This window comes from Myxocyprinus asiaticus, chromosome 6, assembly GCF_019703515.2.
Source record: "Myxocyprinus asiaticus isolate MX2 ecotype Aquarium Trade chromosome 6, UBuf_Myxa_2, whole genome shotgun sequence".
NCBI classification, from domain to species: domain Eukaryota; kingdom Metazoa; phylum Chordata; class Actinopteri; order Cypriniformes; family Catostomidae; genus Myxocyprinus; species Myxocyprinus asiaticus.
Genome location: NC_059349.1, coordinates 55,494,940 through 55,509,575, shown reverse-complemented (window position 1 = coordinate 55,509,575; position 14,636 = coordinate 55,494,940). Strand labels below are relative to the sequence as shown.

Genomic DNA, 14,636 nt, shown 5'->3' with positions numbered 1-14,636 from the left:
CAATGATACCAAACACTTGACCCTCCTTGTTTTCTTCACCTTCAGAGCTTAAAGGGTTAAAAGCTGTTTAACTATGCTTGTGTGTTGACAGCTAGTTCGAAAGCAGACTAGTACAGCTACAGCATCAGGGTTGGTTTGCCCCATAAGCCACTCCCCCACATCCAGTCTACATGTCTGTCCATGCATATGAGAGGTCAGACAGTATGTGACATCACACGCACGAAAAGCAATACGGATGGGTATGAAGCCGCCTCATGCCCCCCACAGGAAGAGGAACCGAAAGGAAGAGAAGCGACAGATGAGGTGATGAAGAAGCCATCACAGTGAAATAAAAAAATAATGAGCAACCAAAATATAAAAACATGAGGTTAAAACACAATCCCTTCCCTCTAAAACATTGTAAACATGACTTTAAATGACCGAGAGGAGACAAGGATTCATCTACACAAAATAGCTGAAGCAATGAGGTAAGAAAAGTAGATTTCTCTCACCTAAGATAGCGGTGGGCACAAACGGGTCTGGTGGCGGTGAATTCAACAAAAGAACAGAGAAGAAAGACAGCAGAGAAAGACTGAAGTGTCAGAGATGTCTCACCTCCATTGATAAAGAGCATAAAACACATTATTTACCATACTATTTACAATTAGTATTATACTATTTACCATATAAAATCCCATTTAAAATTTCCAAAGAAAAACAGACCGATCGCAATAGAGTTCAGCAGTGCCCGTCCATTTCCCATTCATTGTTTTTCCATAGGGATTTTATTAAACCCTTCATAAAAGATTTCATGAACCAAACCAACAAGCTCCGAGATGAATTACAACATTACAAGCTTTGATTTGAAGCAAGAAAGTGTTTGAAAATCAGACAAAAAGACAAAGATACGAGACTGTGTACTTAACATCTTTAATGAGGGAATGAACTACAATCCCATGAAGCATTGCGAATGACGTAATCGAATTCAAAACGATGGAACAATATAAAACTACAGATTTAAAGTTGATTATTAGTATAGAAACAACACATTTTAAGTTTATTGCAGGATTCCAGGATTTTGCAATCTTGCGATCGCAAGCATTAATGCAAAATCAACCAATCTCTGCAATATTTGCGGCAGCTTGGAATTTTGCATAATTATCACCAACATTTTTCCAAATAAACCTTTAATCTGAGGTAATCAGATCTCTTTTATCCATGTTTGATAGCGGCAAAACAAATGCTTGAAAAGTTTGATGCAATCGAGACATCTCCAAATTTGCAGCTCCTATTCTATCATTTCCACATAGGGTTGCCAACTGTCCCAAATTAGCTGGGACGTCCGGTATTTTGGCCGAAAATTATGCCGTCTAATATGAAATACATTGTGTGCCACATTGGAGAGCCGAAGGGGATCCTATTGCGATCACGGTCAAAACTTTTGCAGGACTAGAGACGGCACGCGTAGATCACAGATAGCATTTAACACTCCTATGGTATTTTGTCATTTTTGACTGAAATAAATTTTCCTCTTTAATAAAAAATGTTTCATTTATCTGAGCAGTACAAGACTTGGTGACTTTTCCTCCATTTGCCATCTGAACATACAAAAAAAAAAGAGGCTTGATTTGATAAGTCTAAGTGGTCATAAAAAAGAAGGCGACACCTTTGGTATTCACGGTCAGAACTGACCGATCACTGAAAATGAATAGGCAAATACAATCAATAAATCAGACACAATGCAGAAAAAAACAGAAATTACAGGTCGAGACTCTAAAACATCCACAGTACAAGCATACAAACCCACTCACACACACACACACACACACGAACACACACGTGCACACACACACTCACGAACACACGTACACACACGCGCGCACACATGCGCACACACACACAAAATGAACTGGTGAGACTATAACACAGAGCTTTTTTTTTCACATTTGTCAAAATAAAAAAAATCTGTCATAATGCTAAACACACACTCATAAATTAAGGGGTGAGACGATAACACACTCACAATGCAGAACACACCAACCCACACACACACACACACTCACAATACAGAACACACCAACCCCCACACACACACACACACACACACACACACTCACAATGCAGAACACACCAACCCACACACCCACACACACAAACACACACACACACAATGAACCAGGGCATTAATAAGTGGAGCCATCTTTTGGTCACTGTTGACATTAAAAGTCACACGCACACGCACACACACACACACACACACACACACACACACACACACACACACACAAAATGAACTGGTAAGACTTTATACAGAGCTTTTTTTTACATTTGTCAAAATAAAAAAAATCAGTCATAATGTTAAACACACACTCATAAATGAAGGGGTGAGACGATAACACACCCCTAGTGCAGAACACACTCCCCCCCCCCCCCCCCCCCCACACACACACACACACACACATACAATGAACCAGGGCATTAATAAGTGGAGACATCTTTTGGTCATTGTTGGCATTAAAAGTCACACACACACACACACATGCAAACACACACGCATACAGACACACACACACACATGCAAACACACACACACATACAAACACACACACACAATGAACCAGGGCATTAATAAGTGGAGACATCTTTTGGTCATTGTTGGCATTAAAAGTCACACACACACACACACATGCAAACACACACGCATACAGACACACACACACACATGCAAACACACACACACATACACACACACACACACACACACAATGAACCAGGGCATTAATAAGTGGAGATATCTTTTGGTCATTGTTGGCATTAAAAGTCACACACACACACACACACACATACACACGTTTGCTTAATAAATTTTTACTATAGAATTTTGAAATTGTAAAATGTTTACTCTGATTCTTTTGTTTTATTTTCAGAATTTTGCAGTTCATTTCTGTTTCTTGATGTTCATTTTCTTGACATTATTATGCATTTATTTTGAGTTATTACATTTTTATGTTAGAAATAAATTATTGGTAGAAAAATGTTTATTCTGTGTCTTCTCTTTGTAACACCATGGTCAGGTTTGATTGCAGCATAATGACATTAACTGCAAAAACTGACACTTCAAATCAATTTTAAAATGCTAAATTCTGACAAATAATAGTTTGATCATGTCCAAATATATAACAAAATGCATATCTTGTGATAAAATATAAAATTAGGTTACAACAAGTCATCAGACTACACAGTATGTGTCAACAGTCATCTACTGGCTGTTACTGGCATGACATGATGTTCAAGTCATGTTATTTATATTTTGTTCTCCAGATGCCTCCAATTTATGTCACATTCTCATATTTTCTTCATGTTTCAACTTATAGAAGTGTAGGCTCTGAATTAAAAAAAACAAAAACATTATCTTATTTGTATATGCAAATTAATGATACAGTTTAAAAATGTACATGTAAATAAGATCAAAATAGCATAAACTCCCAAAAGAAATGCATAATTTTATTGTTCTTCATGGAAGAAGAAATGGTATCATTATCATCATCATCATCATCCCAAAAAAAAAAAAGGGGGTTACACATCTGACCCTTCTGGTCAAAAATGACCGTGAATACCAAAGGAAGGTTCCCTTTTTCAATACCATCAGAGGGTTAATCTTCCTGCACTCTTCAGGAGCTGTTGTGAGTGCGGTGCACAGTGCAGGTCACTAACGATCAGAGTACATTTGCAGTGCTCACATAACACACTGCTGCACAAGAAAATAAGACACAAAAACATGCCGTTCATGTCATATATTCGCCTTAAATTAGTACAGCGTGATTAGAATTGAAGGTGCTCAATAACTGCAGTATCTCAAATGATCACTATCAGGCGATGTAATAATCGCAACAGGTAAATATGAATATTTCTGTGGTTTTAGCATTAGTTAACAACGTTAGATAACATGAACTAACAATGAACAATTGTATTTTTATTAACTAGCAATAACAAGGATTAATTCAAGCTGTAAAAGTAAGTTCATGATGCCTTATGCATTAACTAATGTTAATGAATGAAACCTTGTAGTAAAGTATTACCATGTATAAATATATAAGTAGTTTGAGAGTCGATTGCATCATTCACATTGCATCATGAGAGTGGGCGGAGCTGCAGAGTGATTCTCTGATTGGTGGATCTCTCTTCAGGATTATGGGTAGTGTAGTTCTTCACCAGGAATTCTGCTATTAAACATGATTTTTAATAAATAAAGCTTAAAATAATGCCCACTGATGGCTTCAACAGAAGAATATACCATTGATTAACAACCTCAGAGCTCATGGTACATCTGTCTTTTAAGGTTTATAAATTATCATTAATAATCAGTTCACCTATGGAGAAAATGAATGGGATTTTTCTTCCGGTTCCAGACTGTTGCACTCTATAATGTTTAAACCTTTTAAACCACCTATCATGAGCTCTGATGTTGTTTAATGATGATATATGAAGTCATGTGATCAGCGTACGTAAATAATGATCATTTTTATTTTTGGCTGAACTATCATTTAATGACCGGTTTTATAAATAAACAGGCCAAATGACCAAACGTGTCTCTTTCATGGTGTGACACGCGTGTGCCGTGTGTTGTTACCTGGGTAATATGTGTTTGGGATGCTGGTGCTCAGCGTGTTGGTCTTCATGGTGAGAGAACACGGAGAGGAACCGGCTTCAGAAAAAAAAAGACAGAATAAGAACATTAAAAACACACATATACAAAAAGTTCAATCATATTTCACCCCGTAAATGTCATTCTTATTATTCTCAATGACGATTCATGCATTTTCTTTACCATATTACAGTAAATACTTTACAATAAGCTTCTATTTGTTAATGTTAGTAAAACCAGCAATGAACAATATATTTTAGAATTTATTATCATGTTGATTTAATAAAATAAAATTGTTCATTGTCAAGAATTTTCCATTTAAAAATGTATTTAAATGTAAATAAATCATTAACAATGATTAAAGTAAAAAACAATCTTATTAACAATAATTAACAACATTTCTCCCAAATTCAAAATAAAAATATTGTCATTTAAAGCATTTATTTGCAGAAAATGACAGTAATTGGTTATTTTGAACAGTTGTCATTTTCTGCAAATAAATGCTCTAAATGACAATATTTTTATTTAGAATTTGGGATAAATGTTGTCAGTACTTTATAGAATAAAACAAACATGTTCATTTTACTCAAACACACACCTATAAATAGTAAATCCACAGAAACTGAAATTTTTCCCAGAGCTGTATGTTATATAAATATTAATTTCAACATACTTTTACATTTTTAATACGTTTTTAAAGTAAGTTAACATTATTTCATGCATTATGAATTAACATGAACAAACATTTTTATAAAATAATTGTTTATAAATTTACATTAATTAAGATTAACAAATTCTGTAAAGAAAAATCATTGTTCATTGTTAGTTCATGATACCTAATGCATTTATTGTTAACAAATACAACATTATTGTAAAGTGTAGCTGTAATTTAAAATAATATTATATATTTATATTATACTGTATATTATATAATTTAAAATATTATTATATATTTATATTATATAATTTAAAATAATATTATTATATATTTATATAATACTGTATATTATATAATTTAAAATAATATTATTATATATTTATATTATACTGTATATTATATAATTTAAAATAATATATCTAATAATTCAAGCTAATACAAATATAGAAAATAATATTTTATTTCACATTTAAGTAATTTTACCTTAAGAATCATAATGTTGATCCATTTTATTTTTATTTTTGGAATTTATAAATAGACATGACTTGCAGTTACAATAGAAATACATATATTATTATTATTATTATTATTATTATTATTATTATTATTATTTTCTGGATGTCTGTATTTATATACAAATTTATGTATGAAATGTATTGGATCGTAGTGTTGTCAATTTTTTTTTCTCATATATTTGTGTTTTTACTTTCTTTAATAATCGTTATTGTATATACAGTATATATATATATTATTTTTTTTCTCTGTGATGACAATAACCAAATGGGTAGGGGTAATATTCATTTTCTATTTTGTTTTGTTAAACATGCAAAATCTGTATATAAAAAAATAAATATTTAAAAATAAATACAATTATGTAAAAAAAATTAAAATATTAAAACAATCAAAATGTGTGTGTGTGCTTAATCCTTAAGACATGATGTCACAGTGGTCCTAAAAACTGACTTTTTTTTTTATTTTTTATAATTTTTTTCTTTCTATTAATTTTGGGGTGAACTATGAGTCACACATATTCTTGACAAGTTTCATTTAGGTAAATTTCATAATACTGTGATTTAATCCAGTCTGGTTATGTCTCATTACAGTATACACACGCGTCTCTTTCATTTACATTCAGGAGGAGTGTTTGTGGACTAACAGAGATATAAAGTTAATTGTTTCAATCAGTTCTGATTAAAGCTAAATGAGATCTACTCATCAGATAATCCTCACAAGCGATCAGTGAGGTCACGCAGATGCAGGAGGCCAGATGTCACGGGCAAAGCTGCTTCAGAGACGGCGATGTGAGGACATGTCTGCGAGCGTGGGCCGTCTCTGTGTGTGTATGCAGATTTTAATGAGATTAAAAGAGACGAAGGAAGCTGTCATGAGCAGCGATCAGGCGCCTACGGTGAGGATGGGTGCTCGCAACAGCTGCTTTGTTAGCCAGAGATGCTTGAAATGGTACAGTTACTCAGACCGAGCAGCACTTTGTGGGATTATCAAACATTGTGACCTGTAACAGGACAACAACGGCGTTGAATAAAGGGATTTTAAACCTACAGTATAGAACTGAACTATACGGACAGCCCGATGGCCTACAGGCTGCAGCCGGTGTTTTGTTGATGGAACTCTTATTACTCTGTTATTACTACATCATATGCATCTTGATCTTGTATTTGTATGCCTCAAAACCTTAAACATTTGATGTATAGACCTTTGTTAGGGTAGAAACCATATTTAAGGCTGTGAGAGACATTTGTTTGTGTTGGGGCCAGTGTATATATAAATAATGTATATAGTTTAAGCGGCCCAGCAGGTCAACTTCTGGATCATCTGTTTGCTTGACCAGTGCGAGATGGGGGAGTATTTGGGAAACCCTTTTTTGTAATTCTGTTTGGTGATGCTGGTGGTACAGCAAAGACTTCAGCCTTAAAGGGATAGTTCACCCCAAAATGAAAATTCTCTCATCATTTACTCACCCTCATGCCATCCCAGATGTGTATGACTTTCTTTCTTCTGCAGAACACAAATGAAGATTTTTAGAAGAATATTTCAGCTCTGTCCATACAATGCAAGTGAATGGTGACTTGAACTTTGAAGCTCCAAAAAGCACATAAAGGCAGCATAAAAGTAATTCATACAACTCCAGTGGTTTAATCCATGTCTTCAGAAGCGATATGATAGGTGTGGGTGAGAAACAGATCAATGTTTAAGTACTTTTTTCCTATAAATTCTGTTCCCTGCATGAAGAATGCGAATCGCCAAAAACAAAAGTGAACTCTTAAGGCTCGGGTATACTTTGTTTCTACGCATTCCGGTCGTGCCCGGCTGACCGCGTTGCAAGTCAAAGTTTACTCTTCTGACCGCGAGCGAACATGAACGCTCTCAATGTATGCCCACTACAGCTGCTTTGTGATACTCTTTTAGTACAGTCAATGGCTGGCACACGTGACAACGTTGCGGACAGTCGAGGACCACGTCCGTAGGTCAAGAAAATCTGGATGGCTCACGGTCAGGCTGCACGGCTGTGCTGATGACGAAATTTGCATCATGCATACTGTGCACGGACCGATTCGCAACGCAAACAACCGAAGTATACTTTGGCGTTTAGGAGAAAAAAGTGCTTAATAGGGCTGTTTGAAAGTGGAGCTTTATAGTAAAAAAGGACTTAAATGTTGATCTGTTTCTCACCCACACCTATCATATCACTTCTGAAGACATGGATTAAACCACTGGAGTCTTATGGATTAATTGTATGCTGCATTTATGTGCTTTTTGGAGCTTCAAAGTTCTGGTCACCATTCACTTGCATTGTATGGACCTACAGAGCTGAAATATTCTTCATTTGTGTTCTGCAGAAGAAAGAAAGTCACACACATCTGGGATGGCATGAGGGTGAGTAAATGATGACAGAATTTACATTTTTGGGTGAACTGTGCCTTTAAGGAAGTTTAATTTGCAGGAGAAATATTCATCTATTACAGTGTGTTTGTACTGTGTGGTGACTCACAGCGTCCATTCAGATTGTGAGTGTCCATGAAGGAGAGCGCTTCATCACAGTTTGTTCCCTGTTCAGTGTAACTCTTGTCCATCGAGTTCACCATTACCGTCATCTCCTGCCGCGTGCTGTTCATCGTTTCCTTTCGCTTCTTCGCCAGTTTTCTGCATGATCAAATAAAGGGGGGACAAAATAAGTGTTACCATGTTTGGTTGAGCATTTAAAAAAAGCCATGGACAACATTCATGATGGTATACTATATACTGCAGAAATAGTACAAGTAGTATGATAGTAAGTATACTGTGCAAAGATGGCGAAACAGCTTTTCAAAGAGTAGAATGCTACAATGTTGAAACATGAACTCACTACTTTTCATGTTTAATTCTGCGAGTGGCATCCCAAAATCTAAACTAGACATGATTATGTTGCACATTTTGCTGTGGAATACAGTATTGAGTGCAATGTGCTCTGTTGTATACTGCACAGTTTGGTAATGTAAACAAATATTAGTTAGTATGCAGCAGGGCTATTCAACTTCCTCAACAAGTATAATACTGTATTTGTTTACTATACAAATAAAACATCGGTTTAAATCTCTTCTTTTTTTGGCATGAGAAATATTTTTGAAAAAATGTATAGCTAAACTTAAGACAAAAGCATAAAAAAAGAACATACAAAATAAACTAAAAAGTGATTTGAAAACGTTTTTATTCGGTAAAAAGCATTTTTCATTATTTTCAGAATTTAAAAAACATTGCCAGATAATTAAAAATGCCTTTCATAATTTTGACAGCTAAAAACATTTGTTTTTAAAAACTGGTAGGGCTGTCAATCGAATTTTATTGAAATTTAAATTGGTTGCCAAGCACCAGCATGGCAACCAATGCACAACACTAAGACCTCACAGAGCAAGTACAGATCACATTGCCCCATATGGATTTTAACCCACGACTTTCTGTTCCACAGTTCAGTGTGCCATCCACTGCACCACACAGCCACAACATTGCCAGTCAACAAAGGGACATACCAAACTTAGAGGAATCACAGCCGAGCACAGCTGTTACCATGATCAACTTTTTATTCATGTAACTTTTCTACAGAGATCAAATTAAGAATTTGACTGTGGAACAGCCCAGCAACCATTCATTAATCACAATACAAAACTAACCAGAACTGCAGAACTTTTTACAGAATGACTTGCAGAGGTGGGAATTCAAACCCATGACCTTTTGAACTATAAGCCAGGTGACATGCCTACAGAGTGGCAAAGAGACTTCCAGAGGTTAAAACAGCACACAAGTGTGGGTTATCTTTTAAACTATAGGTGGCACTATCTCCAGACTGCTCAAGTTTCATCAGGACATGATGTTGATGATGCATACCAACGTTCTTTGAAATCTGACAATGTATTTAAAAGATATATAATTTTTTTTAAATAAATGTCAATATGGTGGAGAGTCAGTATGGCTGATATGGGAAAAACTGGTACGGTTGAAATCCGCATGACCCAAGGAATCCACAGACACCAACCTCTTGACTTTTGACCCATAGGTGGCACTGTCGCAAAACTCTGCAGGTGCCCTCAAACCATGGTCCTCATGTAGCATACCAAGGGACCTAACCCTAACCCCTAACCCTACCCTTACCCCAAAACCCAACTCTAACTCCTAATCCTAACCCTAACCCTGCCCTTACTCCTAAACCTAACTCTAACCCCTAATCCTAACCCTACCCTTACACCTAAACCTAACTCTAACCCCTAATACTAACCCTACCCTTACTCCTAAACCTAACTCTAACCCCTAATCCTAACCCTAACCCCTAACACTACCCTTACTCCTAAACCTAACTCTAACCCCTATTCCTAACCCTACCCTTACTACTAAACCTAACTCTAACCCCTATTCCTAACCCTACCCTTACTACTAAACCTAACTCTAACCCCTAACCTAACCCTACCCTTACTCCTAAACCGAACTCTAACCACTAATCCTAACCCTAACCCCTAACCCTACCCTTACTCCTAAACCTAAATCTAACCCCTAAGCCTAACCCTAACCCCTAACCCTACCCTTACTCCTAAACCTAACTCTAACCCCTAATCCTAACCCTATCCTTACTCCTAAACCGAACTCTAACCCCTAATCCTAAACCCTAACCCTACCCTTACTCCTAAACCTAACTCTAACCCCTAATCCTAACCCCTAACCCTACCCTTACCACAAAACCCAACTCTAACTCCTAATCCTAACCCTAACCTTGCCCTTACTCCTAAACCTAACTTTAGCCCCTAATCCTAACCCTAACCCTACCCTTACTCCTAAACCTAACTCTAACCCCTAATCTTAACCCTACCCTTACACCAAAACCTAACTCTAACCCCTAATACTAACCCTACCCTTACTCCTAAACCTAACTCTAACCCCTAATCCTAACCCTAATCCCTAACACTACCCTTACTCCTAAACCTAACTCTAACCCCTATTCCTAACCCTGCCCTTACTCCTAAACCTAACTCTAACCCCTATTCCTAACCCTACCTTTACTACTAAACCTAACTCTAACCCCTAATCCTAACCCTACCCTTACTCCTAAACCGAACTCTAACCCCTAATCCTAACCCTAACCCCTAACCCTACCCTTACTCCTAAACCTAAATCTAACCCCTAATCCTAACCCTAACCCCTAACCCTACCCTTACTCCTAAACCTAACTCTAACCCCTAATCCTAACCCTACCCTAACTCCTAAACCAAACTCTAACCCCTAATCCTAACCCTAACCCCTAACCCTAACTCTAACCCCTAATCCTAACCCTAACCCCTAACCCTACCCTTACCCCAAAACCCAACTCTAACTCCTAATCCTAACCCTAACCCTGCCCTTACTCCTAAACCTAACTCTAACCCCTAATCCTAACCCCAACCCCTAACCCTACCCTTACTCCTAAACCTACCCGTGCCTCAACCTCAGTAGCAGCAAATGTGGATATTTTGCAGAATGTAGTTACACAGTAAATACATATTCTGGTATGTATTTAATGTTAGTACATAATAGTTAAGGCCACCTAATATAAAGTGTGATCATATCAAGTTTCATTTCAATAGGACAAAGGTACCGAGATACAGCCTCAAATCCATTTTCACAGCCTCCTCATTTGCACAATTTTTTAACAAAGTCGAAATCAAAATTCGGTATGATTCACTCTATGCGTCTCAGTCTGGAGAATTATTTGAGCCATTGGACAAAGTTTGAAGGAGCAGAAGTGAAAAAAACTATAAACGACAGAATTCAATATGGCGGCCACTGTGTTGGGCGGAGTTGTAATGTATGGGGTTCACTCGAATCATGAGGAGGAAAGCAAAAATAATTGTATTTCTAGGACAAATGGTTCACAAGATATGCACTAAAGAAAAGTGAATTTTTGACATGGTGGTGGCGCTATAGATTATGTCCTTGTCACCCCAGATTTGGTATGGGGGCTATTCATGGCCACCCCATCAGTGTGCCAAATTTAATCATTTTCCTATGTACGGTTCATAGGGCTGCAACTGACACCCAGCCATAATAATAATAATCATAATAATAATAATAACGGATACAATAGGTGCCACAGCACCTTCTGTGCTTGGCTCCTAATTAATTACATACTATGGCAAATAATTAATTGCAAATATTTAATAAATAATACAAATAATTAAATATATAATTGTTTTAAATTATTATTATATTTAAATAAATGTAAGTATAATACATTAAATTATTTTGGCAGATGAGTAAAGCATTGATTAGACCAGTGTTTCTCAACAGGTAGGTGTCTCAGGTCTGTTCTGATAGGGTTAGAAAAAAGTATTTTAAGTAGTAACTATGAAGTTTTTATGCTTTGCATCATGCCTTACAAAGCCCTTTCAGCCGTGACTATATTCACAATATAGCACGGCCTCGAGTGACTTATTGCTTAATAATAACACTGTAGATTTAATTATCTACAATAAAAATGAGAGTATAATTTATACAGCAATGTTGCTGATTAATACCAGCTGTGTTTTAATGGGCGAACTCGTTATCGTGTCGCAGGTAATTGAGTCATTAGTGTTCCAATGTTCAGTCGATTCACACCCTTGCCAGCGCCTGAATTCGTGTTCACGATATACTGATACACGACATAGGGAGCTATATGTTGCCTGTACAGCTGCAGTTGCATTGACTGCCCCCTGCTGACTAACATGTGTTTTTTAAGACGTTATAATGAATGAAACTTCTCGAGGTGGTTGACTATTAAACTAATCAAATGAGGCTACTTTAAAAGCCTGATTAAAATGGCGGGATAACACTCCCAATTAAACTCCAATACAATTTTAATCAATGCCCCACTAAGGCACTTCTGGAACACCAGCTCTCTGTGATTACAGAGTGGATTCTCTGCTGTACAAACTTCTCAAAGCCATACTGGAGCTCAAAATAAGAAACAAGAGGATCAAATATCTTGCGATGCCAAAATATGCGTCACTAGAGATCGTGGGGAAAGAAAGATGTAATTGAATTCTGTCTTAGTGGATCTATACGTCAAGACGCTAATTCACTTGGCCTGCCTTTGTCTTCCAACGATCCGATGCACACAAAATGCGAATGAGGCGTAATTAGTCAGCCAATCTGTGGGAGAGAAATGAGCATGTGGAGGAGGGGCTCCATGCCCGAGGCCTTCAGTTCTGGAATGCTACACTTCCCAGAGCGAATCTCGAGGTCATTTCCAATGAGAGTTTGGAAATGGAGCCAAACCACAAAGAAAGGAAGTTTCTCCAAACTACAAACTCCATTAAAGCCGAGTGGAGGTTATGAGCATCCAGGGAACAGATTTCAAGACATGATTGATGAGCAAAGGCAACGGACTTCAACGTCACTCCAGCGTCTATGAGATTAGCTGCTCTAAACAACACACCGATATTCCATTAGCATGAATTTGGGTTATTCCGCAGGAAGATGAACCGCTACTCTTTAGGTTTCGGATAACTCTATTTCCATTCAATATACAAACTTAAATTCAGTTCTCGTTTGAATTTCAGCCCCGCATCTTTAGGTACATCTTAAAAGCTTAAGTTGAAATCCAATTTCATGACATGTCTGAATTTGTTGACAGAATAGGATAGTGTTGACCCATAAAGTCTTGTGAATTAAATACTACATCTAAATCAAAACTGAAAGTACAATCTGAAACATCTACCAAACAGCGTCCACATCTCATGACGGATGGCAGTCAGATTTGTCTTGGTTCCTCACAAGATTCTTTCCTCATTTATGTCAATTAAAGTATAATGGCGGAAGCAAACTCATGTTGGTAATATTTCAGTTTCGATTTCGGTGGAGGAAAATGCTGTTGTAGTGTGGATGAGAGGCATAAAATTTTTTTTACAGTGTCCTTGTTATAGTGTAATTACACAAGTAAATACTGAGTGATATTAATTAGAGGTCAACTGATAGTGGATTATACAGATACTGATAACTAAGGTGGTGGAAAAGGTCGACAACCGATTAATCGGCCGATAGTTTTTAAAATCGATTTATAAAAGTATAAAATTGGAAAAAGAGTCCAAATTAAATAAAATCCCATTTGCAGTTTTTTGTTCAACCAAAATCCCAATAATAACCACAAGAAATTAAGATTTGGTGCATAACGTGGGACTTTAAAGTATAAACTATCGGCAACTATCGGCATTGATTAATCGGTAAAACCGATATATATATGTCTACCTGTAATATTAATTATCAACATGTACTTACTATAGGTTTAGGGTTAGTTGCTTGTAATTATGCATCATTTACTGTTATAACTATAGTCAAAACATGTAATATAAAACGTAAACAAGGACAATGTAAAATAAAGTATTACCATGAAATTAATGCATTTTCAAATGAAATCTAGTCAAGAACAAGTCATATTTCACCCTAACATTTAATGAAAGAAGTATATTTTGCACAAAGAAAATGAAGCCTGTTTTAGATTTTTTTTCCATTGTGACATTATTTTCACAACAATTAAACACATTTTCCCAAATTCTCATTACTGTAATGGGAGTTTTTTTATTTATTTATATCTAATTGTTGTATTTGTTGTACTGCCTTTAATTTATGCTAATAAAGAAAATATATTACAATAATTAAAAAAATGGACTATTATAACAATAATAACAATTTAATGAGAATCACCACTGACAATAATAAAAATGACTTCAAAATTAAAACATCTGTATGCATTATGGTAATGAGAATTTAAGGGGAAATGTGCTTAACTGTCATGAAAAAAATAAATGAAATCTATCTATATATACACACACACATATATAGTGTTTCAAAACTTTT

At 36.1% G+C, this 14,636-nt stretch overlaps 2 protein-coding genes across 4 annotated transcripts in view; one reads left to right on the top strand and one right to left on the bottom strand.

Annotated features, from left to right (window-relative positions):
- LOC127443011 (receptor-type tyrosine-protein phosphatase mu-like) overlaps positions 1–14,636 on the bottom strand; it is a 384,365-nt gene that overhangs the window by 73,878 nt on the left and 295,851 nt on the right. For all 3 annotated transcript variants that reach the window (XM_051701475.1, XM_051701476.1, XM_051701477.1), the window contains 3 exons: positions 8,293–8,444; positions 4,610–4,684; positions 492–518 (listed from right to left, as the gene is read on the bottom strand). In XM_051701475.1, coding sequence (XP_051557435.1) covers positions 492–518; positions 4,610–4,684; positions 8,293–8,444 — 254 coding nt within the window. The remainder of the gene's footprint in view (positions 1–491; positions 519–4,609; positions 4,685–8,292; positions 8,445–14,636) is intronic.
- Positions 1–14,636, top strand: part of LOC127443052 (yjeF N-terminal domain-containing 3-like) — a 479,510-nt gene that overhangs the window by 253,446 nt on the left and 211,428 nt on the right. The gene's annotated exons all lie outside the window — the stretch shown is intronic.